This window comes from Pelobates fuscus, chromosome 5 (genome assembly GCF_036172605.1).
Source record: "Pelobates fuscus isolate aPelFus1 chromosome 5, aPelFus1.pri, whole genome shotgun sequence".
Taxonomy (NCBI): Eukaryota; Metazoa; Chordata; class Amphibia; order Anura; family Pelobatidae; genus Pelobates; species Pelobates fuscus.
The window spans coordinates 345,806,909-345,819,196 of record NC_086321.1 but is presented as its reverse complement, the minus strand read 5'-3'; the positions used below and the strand labels follow the sequence as shown (position 1 = coordinate 345,819,196).

The 12,288-nt window shown below is 37.4% G+C and overlaps 1 protein-coding gene across 4 annotated transcripts in view; it reads left to right on the top strand.

Annotated features, from left to right (window-relative positions):
• The window catches only part of TNKS (tankyrase), a 215,470-nt gene that overhangs the window by 155,944 nt on the left and 47,238 nt on the right, over positions 1–12,288 (top strand). For all 4 annotated transcript variants that reach the window (XM_063455837.1, XM_063455835.1, XM_063455836.1 and 1 more), the window contains exons 8-11: positions 3,003–3,189; positions 3,586–3,707; positions 6,935–7,026; positions 7,768–7,846. In XM_063455837.1, coding sequence (XP_063311907.1) covers positions 3,003–3,189; positions 3,586–3,707; positions 6,935–7,026; positions 7,768–7,846 — 480 coding nt within the window. The remainder of the gene's footprint in view (positions 1–3,002; positions 3,190–3,585; positions 3,708–6,934; positions 7,027–7,767; positions 7,847–12,288) is intronic.

The window sequence follows — 12,288 nt, the reverse complement described above, 5'->3', positions numbered from 1 at the left end:
TTCAGACAAGAGAAATGTATGTTTTGCTAAATGTTTTTAGATATTACCCCAATGAAAAATGCATAATTAAATAGTGATTATTTAGTTTGCATTTCAGCAGTGGAGTGTCCCTTTAATAACCAATGTAACAGTATAAAAGTGAATGTTTTATTTTAATACATAACACAAAAATGCAAAATTTCAGTTCCCTAGGAGAATAATTAAAAAAAAAAATCCACAACATAACCCCCCCCCCTCACCCACCCACAAACGTTAAACACTTTTTAAAACTGTTCGTCTGAATCAAATTCATTTCACTCTAAACATGAACAAATCCGTTTCTACAGTTAGTTTAACCGTTGAGTCTTATTCAGTGAAAAGGAATGAATAAGCTGAACTGGATGAAAGACATTTTTATACAAGGCCATTATTTACCCTGGAACAGAACTGACCAGCTGTGCCACGGAGTATGTCTACAGCTCCCACCCCAGCCTGCAGGAGAGCAAGCTGGTCTAGAAAGTAAATTTTATTGCATCAAAAACAGAATTGGGAGAGGCCGTACAGTTTGTGTCTCTGAACAATTTACAGCTCTATTCATTGCAAAAGTACATGGCACACTTGAGAATTGAATATAAAAAAATTGAATAGGCCTGTTTAGCTCAAGTACAGCAAAATAATGGCAAACTCAAATATCGAAAAAGCCCAATCATCTAAATCATCTAGAATGCCCAGTAAGCAATCTCATCACATATCTTTCCTTACACTTCCTACCCTATACCTGCAAATTTGGGGGAGAACCATTAAGTTTTGTATTTGTCAGGTGTTTTTTTTTTTTGTTTTGTTTTTTTTATTTTATTCATTCTTCGCTTGTTTAATATCCAGAAAGATATGTTAGATTTAGCAAAAAATCTACTTATTTTCTGATAGCAATCCACTGATTTGCTCCATTTCACTTTTCCATTGAACCAATTGCATTCAATCAAGTTCCTTCCTCCAGTTTCAATGCATCAGTTGAAACTCATTTAATTGATTTTTCTAATTTGGTCAGTTTAATTTCTCCTCGTCCTATTTTTCACTTACAAGCATTATGCAGTGAAGAGAAACCGTTAAATACTAAATGCGCTACGTGCTTTCAATGTTTTATGGCATTTAGCATATTTATACTTGACGCATAGGCAAAACTACATTTTTACTCTCCTATCCGAGCCTTATTTTCATTTTAAAGCAAACACCTTGTTCTGTATGTTGAGGCATCCTTGCTAATAAAGGTAAAAGCAAGATAAATAGATAGATATACTTAAAACGCATAAATGGGATATATCTGGATAAGAAATCGGTATCTTATAGACATATAATACATAAAATGAATGAATAAATGAAGAATAAGTGAATGCATGAAAAAAAAAAAGGATAAGTTTGTGTCCGAAGCAAAACTGTGCAGTGCAGGTGCCTCTATTACTGCTATGAAACAGAATGGCTCGCACTTGTACTAAATCGTATACTCTGTGTCTTAAAAAGATACAGATGGAAAACGTACACAATGGGAATATAATAGAGATACAGTATGTGGAACTGTAAGCTAAAAATTGTTACAATGTAACAGCAGTACTAAGCAATGGTTCTGAAACTGGATGGGAATAAAAAAACAGTTTATTAGACAAAGAATAAAATATATGAAAAGATGAGTATTGTTAAAAAATATGCATCAGGAGAAATTCATACAGATGTTACCAGTCAATATTGAAGTCAGAATTATTCAGAGACCTTCGGATTGTACTTGGATGGAGCTTATGATAATACCGCCAGTGAGGACAGCGTGTTCATACAGCATGCGTCCCTGCGGGAGCCTCACTCCGGAGGAGCGTGTGCTGTAGGCGGCTCCGATTCAGCAAAGAAAAAACCGACAGGTCCTGTAGGAGTACTGGCTTCAAATGATGTACGGATGCCGGGTCTGTATCCTGATGTGTGTCCAATAGTCTTATGCGTTTCGTAGGTGAACCCCTACTTCTTCAGAGACTTACTGTATCGCTATTATATTCCCCTTGTGTACTATCTTTTTAAGACACAGAGTATACGATTTAGTACAAGTGCCAGCCATTCTGTTTCATAGCAGTAATAGAGGCACCTGCACTGCACAGTTTTGCTTCGGACACAAACTTATCCTTTTTTTTTTTTTTTCATGCATTCACTTATTCATTTATTCAATCATTTTATGTATTATATGTCTATAAGATACCGATTTCTTATCCAGATATATCCCATTTATGCTTTTTAAGTATATCTATCTATTTATCTTGCTTTTACCTTTTATGAACATCAGTTCCCTCTTAAAGGCACAGTACCATTGCACACCTACTCACTTTCATATCCAGATATTCACCCTATCTCAGCCATATTCTAGGCCAGCTCCTGGTATCTGCACACACTATCAGTGTTTATCCATAGTATTTTTTCTATAGGTTTTCCCAGTTTTTGAGTGGCCCAGTGCCAGTCCTACCCCCTCACCCCTGGTTAACACATTAGGTGTACCAGATACAATTATTTTATCCTTGCTAATAACTTCATTAGTAACATATAAGCTTGACAGCTTGAAATATCTCCCTGCAGACTCTGTAATTTAAATGTATATATCCCTTTACCCCATTTGTTATCCCAATTTATGAGCAGATTTCTATGAAATTTGCAAGGCTTGTTTTAAGATCAGCAGGATTTGGTCATTGCTGTTTTGCTGGTCCTAGCAACTGAAAATCATAATTAAATATGGCTTTTCAAAGTTTTTTATAATATTGTACATTTGGGCAAATGATTGTCAATTATAAGAACTTATTAATGGTCCAATTCATGTGCTAATTTAGTTTCCTTTAAGCATTGGCTCTGGAAGGCATTAGTTTGTGTTTTTAGCCAAGTGCTTCGAGCATTAAACCCCTTTGCTAACTATTGTAATGGTCTCTTTATTAATATCACAGTGAGTTTAAATGGTTTTGTCACACTGCCTAGTAAATGTATTGTTTTTTTTCTTCTAGCACGGAGCCTGTGTCAATGCTATGGATCTTTGGCAGTTCACACCGTTACATGAAGCAGCCTCCAAAAACCGGGTGGAAGTCTGCTCTCTGTTGCTGAGCCATGGTGCGGATCCAACAATCGTCAACTGCCACGGAAAGAGTGCAGTGGACATGGCTCCTACTCCAGAGCTGAAGGAAAGATTGACTTGTAGGTGTTTCAGTTCTTTGATTGCCTTACCAATTGTTTGCTTGCATACAGAGACATACAGCAGGCCCATTTACCTTAATATATTATAGGGGTGTCTTTGTTGGACCAATCTACATAAATGTCAACTGCTATGAAATTAAACATACTTGGCTTAATAAAGTTTATAAAATATAGGAGATAGTCATATTGCTTAATTAGTTTTATGGTAATGATGGAGGTCCTCCCTACCTAACAAGTCTCTTATCTTTGTAACCGTTGCAATTATTTGTATAGCTCCCAATGTATTCCGTGGCCCTGTACAATAGGTAAAACAAGACAAACGATTCATTCTAACAAAGCTTGTTAGACATACAGGAACATTAAACTGCTAACACCGTACATTCAATTTACTTTCAGATGAATTTAAAGGGCATTCTTTGCTACAAGCGGCGAGAGAGGCAGACCTGGCAAAAGTGAAAAAGTCACTTGCTTTGGAGATCATCAATTTTAAACAGCCACAGTCACATGAGACCGCACTGGTAAGAACAGATGGCACCGTTCCTCTTCTTATGGAGGTGCTTGTGCTTTTGTAATTTAACCTTTTACACATTCTGATTGTCTTCTGTATGATGTGTGATGGCACCTCTCTTTCATGTTAAACAAGAAAGGATTTCAGTGAATGAGTGATTTTCACGTCATCCATGCTGCTTTGGAACATAAATTTAAAAACTTGGATTCAGATGGTTATTTCACAGAGATACACAGAGAAGTAGATGAACAGTAATTCTGTTCGTAATAAGCATTCCAGGCTGTAGCTTATCCACCCACGCAACTTTTTTAAAGGGACACTATAGTCACCAGAACAACTACAGCTTATTGTATTTGTTCTGGTGAGTAGAATCAGTCCCTGCAGGCGTTTTGCAGTAAACACTATTTTTTTTCAGAGAAAATGCAAAGTTTACATTACAGCCTAGGGATAACTCCACTGGCCACTCCTCAGATGGCTGCTAAAAGTGCTTCCTGTGCACAGCACTGGCACTCTGTGTCTCCATCCTCCGCATGGAGACACTGAATTTTACTCATAGAGATGCATTGATACCATACATCTCTATGAGATGATGCTGTGTTTGGCTCTGCCCCTGATCTGCCTCATTTACAGGCCCAGCCAATCCTATGGGTAAGCATTGTGATTGGCTCAGAACAACACTTCTTATGATGTCAGCCAAGCAGGCAGATCAGGGGCAGAGTCAGCAGCTGCAGACTTGAACAAAAGTAAGACTTTACTATATTTAAGGGGGCAAGAAGTGACAGGGGGGCTAGATGGTGGTTTTAACAATATAGGGTCAGGAATACATGTTTGTGTTCCTTTAACTTAATATGGAGATACAGCATTAAGAAAAGCTTTAAAAATAAAAAATACAAAAAAGATACATCAAAATGTAATTGTTTAGAGCCAATTCCCAGGTTCTGCTAATTTTGCAAGACATCTGCAGAGACCAGTAAGCGACTGAGATGTCTCAAGCCTTCCTGGTCCTCCATAATATTTATTATATGTATCATATAGACCCCAGGGCAGCTGATATTTATGAGATTGGTAGTTTTGTACTGAAAGCTGAGTTTCACTTAAATGTAGTTTCTTGAGTACTAGAAGTTTTTTTTTTTTGTTTTGTTTTTTCATTGTGAAGGTCATTATTATTACCATTAGTTGTAGGTATGTTTGAAGCATCACATGATCAAAAAAGATTTCTCAAAACTCAAAGAAATTTTATTTCTTAAATGGACATATGAAGCATTTGCATGTTTTTCTCCTATTTTTTTTTTTAACAGTTGTCGGTAAGAAATGGTCTGCAAGTGATTATCAGGGCTGCTCTTAAGGCGACTCTATAATATAGGCACCCAGATCACTTCATCTCATTGATGATCTACTTTTCCCCTTAACCCTGCAGCTGAAAACAATGCCGCTTTAGAGAAACTGCAATGTTAAGTGTTGCAGTGCTAAGACTGCCTATAATGGCTGTCTACTAGACCACCACTAGAGGCGCTTCCTGCTGTTTCAAAGAGTTTAACACCATAAAATGACCCTGGATGTCCTCACACTTTGCATGAGGGCATCCAGTGTCTTCTAAATCCCAATTGGAAGGCATTGATTCAATCCACATGTGGCAATTAGATGAGTATTTAGTCTGCTATACTGAAATACTTTTTTGGGGGGGTAAAACTAAACTTTATGGCTATGGTATCAGGAAAGAAATTGTAGCTAAGGACTTGAGTTTAGAGGCTGGTTTGTCCAGAAAGCTTTCCTTTATGATTTTTCCATCTGTTCCACTGGTTTATACAGCTATACATTTTCTTTTTCTTGTACTGTAGAACCATGAATATATTTGTATTTTATTGATACGATGCTGTGAAAGTAGCAGTGATTTAAAACAAATCAAATACACATTTTAGTTATGAACAATTTTGTGCAGAGTAACAGTGGCAAAAAAAAACTAGAAAACGAAACCCCTGCTTCCAGTAGTGCCATGAAATCCGAAGAAAAGATGTCTGCTCCATCACACTCAAATTGAATGGTGCCAATTCAATATTTTAATAATGACCACTATGGACAGTACATTCACTTCCCTAATCAACAAGGCTTTTTTCTATGAAATGTTTAACATTTTGTAACTTGCTGATTACCCAGTCTGTGGTTAAATGATGATTAAAAGAAAAAAAGTGTTATTGTTCTTGTTTAAGAAGTAGAAGTAGGTGCTATGATATTTTTTGAATGGTTCTGTCATTTGAAATGTGATTTAAATGCATTCATTTATAATAGTGTTATCAAAACCTAACAAAACTAATATTATTTTATTATCGTTTTGAATGTGGAAGTATTGCCCCACAGACAAAAATATCCATTATACCTTTAACCCCTTAAGGACCAATCTTCTGGAATAAAAGGGAATCATGACATGTCACACATGTCATGTGTCCTTAAGGGGTTAACCTCTGTCCTCATGTAAGTTTATAAAGTCCTAGACTACAAATGTGCTTTTTATTAATTACTTTGCTACCAATGTTCTTGCACATGGTATAAAGTAAAGGTCTGTGTTAATCATGCCAATACCACATATCATTTAATTATTCGGTTACAATTATGCAATCCCAAAATATAGACCATCTAAATGCTTTTTCTTTAGCCTTAAAGATTCCTAGTGAAAAGCCTTGAGTGCATCATTTTCTGGCTTCTCTTCCACTCTGTGAGATTGCATTTATTTATTTAATTTTTTGATCTTTTTCTTGCTAAATAAAAACAATTGCGTCCCAGGGCAATGTGTTGTTAATGTGATCTATGCTTTTTACTACCTAGCCTAAAGTTTGTTTTTCTGAAGGCAGTACTTCGTCTCAGCCCGGTGTATCAAGCAGACAATTTATCCTTTGGCTCCTTGCTTGCCTCTCTGACATGGGCATTGCTCATCTTTGGCACTGCAGTTATAAAATCGAAATTGTTTTCAGAGGAGCATAATTTACCATTGATCACCCTCCTGCATTTTGCTCAGCGCCTTGTGTATCTGAGCCAGACATTTGATAAATGGCTGAAGGATTCCATCTGTGTGCTGTGCAGCCGGGCCGCCTTTTGAATGTATAACGAAGCTACAGATGATATCATAAACTGCTGCAAAATTTTAAGTGTGCCATTAAGCCTTTTATTCATTTTTTTTTTTTTTTTTATACTTTCCCCCAATTCATTTTCATTCTTTTAATGCATTCATTGCTACCTTTGCAGCATTGTGCCGTTGCCTCCTTGCACCCGAAGAGGAAGCAAATAACAGAGTTGCTGCTTAGAAAAGGTGCCAATGTCAACGAGAAGAACAAAGAGTATGTATTTCCAGTGATAACCATATGAGACGTTTTCTGTAATTTATTTCTGTTAATACCGTAACCTGGCATCTTTTAGCAGAATAGCTGGACTGTTGCAGATTAACAAAAAAAGCATAAGTCAGGTGGAAATTGCCTGATGGTAAATTTGGATTAGCTGACCAAATGGCACACAAGGTGTGCATCACAGATGGAAATGTTTAATCATTATTAATCTGCCTAAATGCTCATTGATAAGGGCTTGCATGATGCTCAGTTGAGGCACATGGCACTGTAGATTCACCCGTCATCACTACGCGTCTTAGTGCTTAAAGAAAGTAGTTCAGTTAAGGCTTCACTTCCATTGTAAGCTCACGGGCCATCTAGCCAAGCACTTTGTATAAAAGAGCTCCAATGGCTAGATATCAGCTTACGGACAGGGCTCTCTCTACCTCTTGTATTTGTCTGTGTATATTGTACGTTTCTCCACTAATTGTACAGCACTGCGGAATCTGTTGGCGCTTTATCTGTCTTTTATAGTCCATGCCCTATGTTTTAGGCATTTGTTATTGTCACTGCCAACATGTTTGTTAAAATAATTGTTGCTGAATCTTTAAGCACCTACGATATTTTTTTCCATTAGATTTTGTAGTATGGAGTTTTAATTCTGTTCATGTTTCATGTCCTGCAAGTTGAATGTTATGAGTATTTATTTTGCATTGTGTATTTTTTTAATTAAATATTTTTGCTTTTGTTTTTTAGTTTCATGACGCCACTACATGTAGCTGCTGAACGAGCACATAATGATGTTGTAGAAGTTCTGCATAAGCATGGAGCTAAGGTAATAATTGCCTCCTTCTGTCTGTCTGTCTGTGTGTCAGTCTGTCTGTGTGTCAGTCTGTCTGTGTGTCAGTCTGTCTGTGTGTCAGTCTGTCTGTGTGTCAGTCTGTCTGTGTGTCAGTCTGTCTGTGTGTCAGTCTGTCTGTGTGTCAGTCTGTCTGTGTGTCAGTCTGTCTGTGTGTCAGTCTGTCTGTGTGTCAAAATGTCTGTGTGTCAAAATGTCTGTGTGTCAAAATGTCTGTGTGTCAAAATGTCTGTGTGTCAAAATGTCTGTGTGTCAAAATGTCTGTGTGTCAAAATGTCTGTGTGTCAAAATGTCTGTGTGTCAAAATGTCTGTGTGTCAAAATGTCTGTGTGTCAAAATGTCTGTGTGTCAAAATGTCTGTGTCAGTCTGTCGCTCTGCGTGTCAGTCTGTCGCTCTGCGTGTCAGTCTGTCGCTCTGCGTGTCAGTCTGTCGCTCTGCGTGTCAGTCTGTCGCTCTGCGTGTCAGTCTGTCGCTCTGCGTGTCAGTCTGTCGCTCTGCGTGTCAGTCTGTCGCTCTGCGTGTCAGTCTGTCGCTCTGCGTGTCAGTCTGTCGCTCTGCGTGTCAGTCTGTCGCTCTGCGTGTCAGTCTGTCGCTCTGCGTGTCAGTCTGTCGCTCTGCGTGTCAGTCTGTCGCTCTGTGTGTCAGTCTGTCGCTCTGTGTGTCAGTCTGTCGCTCTGTGTGTCAGTCTGTCGCTCTGTGTGTCAGTCTGTCGCTCTGTGTGTCAGTCTGCCTAATAATACATATCATAGTGGGTGTACTGGAGTGACTGCTATAACAAGCATCCTTTTCATTTTCCATCAGTATTATCTTATTGCTGATGGGAATACTTAGCACAACGATTTTACAAGATTTTTATCAGCAGAACTTATGGCTCTCAATTGGAAAGGAAAAAAAAAATTAATTCCCATTTGGTCTTTACTTAAGCTCTTTAAGTGCCCATAATTACACCAACCTCCGAGCAATTGGAATTGGCTGTTGAACTATGCTGTGAAGACTCCCATCTGTTGCTTCTGAAATAAACTGTGGCATCATCCATCGTTTCTCTCTTAAATATCGCTCAGGGTTACATACAATTAGAATATTCGGTCAGTGTATTTATCTGAAAATCCGACTGTGCCTCAAAGACATTCTGCTTTTAAGAAAATGATTTTGCTACTCAAACTCTGATTCATCCCTCTTCCTGACATCAGGATGAGTAATTTAATTGGAGTATCCTGGCCATGGATCTGCTGCTGTTACAGCTTTGATTCCTTTCTATCGAAACAGCTCCTAGTTTACAGCTTGAATGGCAGGACTCTAGGCCGTTCCTACCCATAACTTTGTAACAAAAATACAAAAGCAGAATGTGTGTTTGTAAGCTGTGACTTGGGAAATATTTGTATCTGGAAGGAACTGTATTTGTTTGATAATTGTTGCCATTTGTGATTTATTTTTTTGAAAAGTGAGTTATTGAATACTATTACCATTAACATTATGTATCATAACAATTTAAAGGGACACTATAGTCACAAGAACAACTACAGCTTATTGAATTTGTTCTGGTGAAGCTTTTTGCTGTAAACACTGTTTTTTCAGAGAAAATGCAGTGTTCACATTACAGCCTAGTGATAACTTCACTGGCCACTCCTCAGATAGCTGTTAGAGATCCTTCCTGGGTCATGGCTGCCTAAAATGCATCCAAACATTCAGTATCTCCACCTTTTGCATGCAGACACTGAACTTTCCTCCTAGAGATTCATTGATTCAATTCATCTAAATGAGGAGATGCCGATTGGCCAGGGCTGTGTTTGAATCATGCTGACTCTGCCCCTGATCTGCCTTTGTTAGTCTCAGCCAATCCTATGGGGAAGCATTGTGATTGGATCAGGCCACCACTTCTGATGATGTCAGCAGACTGCTTGTTTTTGTGTTTTTGTTTTTTTGTTTTTTTTTGAGGCAAACAGCATGCAGAGTTACAGCTTCTGGCTTGAATACAGTAAGATTTTGCTATGTTTGTGGAGGCATGAGGGACCCAGGGGACTAGGTGGTGGTTTTAATGCTAAAGGGTAAGGAATACATGTTTGTGTTCCTGACCCTATAGTGATCCTTTAAAGCAACACTTCAATCACCTAAATTACTTTAGCTAAATAAAGCAGTTTTAGTGTATAGATCATTCCCCTGCAATTTTACTGCTCAATTCACTGTCATTTAGGAGTTAAATCACTGTTTCTGTTTATTCAGCTCTAGCCACACCTCCCCTGGCTATGATTGACAGAGCCTGCATGAAAAAAAAAAAACTGGTTTCACTTTCAAACAGATGTAATTTACCTTAAATAATTGTATCGCAATCTCTAAATTGAACTTTAATCACATGCAGGAGGCTCTTGCAGGGTCTAGCAAGCTATTAACATAGCAGGGGATAAGAAAATCTTAATTAAACAGAACTTGCAATAAAGAGCCTAAATAGGGCTCTCTTTACAGGAAGTGTTTATGGAAAGCTGTGCAAGTCACATGCAGGGAGGTGTGACTAGGGTTCATAAACAAAGGGATTTAACTCCTAGATGGCAGAGGATTGAGCAGTGAGGCTGCAGGGGCATGTTCTATACACCAAAACTGCTTCCCTAAGGTAAAGTTATTCAGGTGACTATAGTGTCCCTTTAATTACAAATTATGTTTACATACTGAAGCTAAATTCCTAACTGGGCATAACTGATTATGAACAGAATAGGTAGATGTGCTTGAGAAAAATCCCTTCAGGTTGTGTGTAGTTAGCAAGAGAGATTCAAAGGATTATTTACTAAGTTGAAAATGCAAGGTGAATTCAGGTACATTTCTAATATAAGGCCAAAATGGAAGCATAGCAGAGTTAAAGAAATGTAATGCACTTTAAATTCTCACTTAAGTGAATAAGCCCCTCCTCCTCCTGATTAGTAAATGCATCCAACATATAATGTTACACATATTTCACGTGCTCACTGTTCAAATTATGAACGGTACTGTATAGGTAGTATTATGCATTGTACATGAATATGTATCTCCTGACAACTGCTTCTTTCATTGTCTTGTAAAGTATGTCACAAGAGTGAACAGGGGCACATCATGCATCCATACATTAGCTGTTATGCATAATTTAAATTGTGTTGTGCTTCTTTCTTGTAATCTTCATTACTTTTTATTACAATTTAAAACAAATGTAGGGAATTCAAATATAAGTGCTTTTTATTTTGACTATTTTGCATATGTTTTAATGTATTTTATATAACAAAAGATACTGAAAAATCAGTAGGTATCTGGGCGCTTCAAACTTAGTGATATTGGGTGTATATAAAATGTTTTAGGTGTTTCCCCAATCCCCAAACAATAAATACATTGTAATGTCCGGCACTACCAAACATATACAACACCCAGTGTTCTAAATTAGAAGGTAAAATATACAATAAAACATACTTCACAATGGATATCTACTGTAGGAAAATAGTACAGCTCTTAGGATCTAAAACAAATAAATACAACCATGCATAGTGTAATCCGTATAATTAAAAAAGAAAGTGAGTAATGGTAAAGGGTACACTCAGAAGTGTAGAGCCGTGCCAGGCTCTATATAAAGCATTAGGGTGCCAATATTGGCTTCGGTGATATCACCACAGGCGGACTCAGAATATGTTCCAAAAACGGTTTATTAGTAATAAAATATTAAAATTACAAAAAAGGGCATACATAAGCAGTGTGTAAAAAGGTAATTAAAAAAAAAAAACTACCGCAATAATATTAAGTCCTTGATAAGAAACAATGAAATGCAAACACGTTTCGACTGAATCCAGTCTTCTTCAGTGCAAAGGTAGTCTTTAAAAGTTCTGCTTGGTCTTTTATATGCTCCCTTCAATGTTGGAATCCGATTCACCTGTTTACGCGCAATGTAATATGGTGATATATGGATCAAACTGCAACATGATAAAAATGCCATTAATAATGGTGAACAAGGAAATACGTGTATTTATGGTATATTGCCATGTTTCTAGGGGCCCAGCAAGGTGGATATTACCCTTATATGGAAAATAAAGGAATAAGAATCAATGGAATATATAATAGAAATGTGTGTGTATATATATGTATATATATATATATGTATGTATATATATATATATATATATATATATATATATATAAAATCAAAAAATTACCGGCACTCATGGACTCCTTTCATCCGATTTATTTTAGGTGAGTATAGTCAGGTCGACGTTTCAGCTCCCGATCGGAGCTTTCATCAGGACACCAAAGTGGTGTCCTGATGAAAGCTCCGATCGGGAGCTGAAACGTCGACCTGACTATACTCACCTAAAATAAATCGGATGAAAGGAGTCCATGAGTGGCCGGTATTTTTTTGATTTTCTATGAATTTGGAACTTGGCACCTGGCATTATTTAGAGTTGGAGTCTTC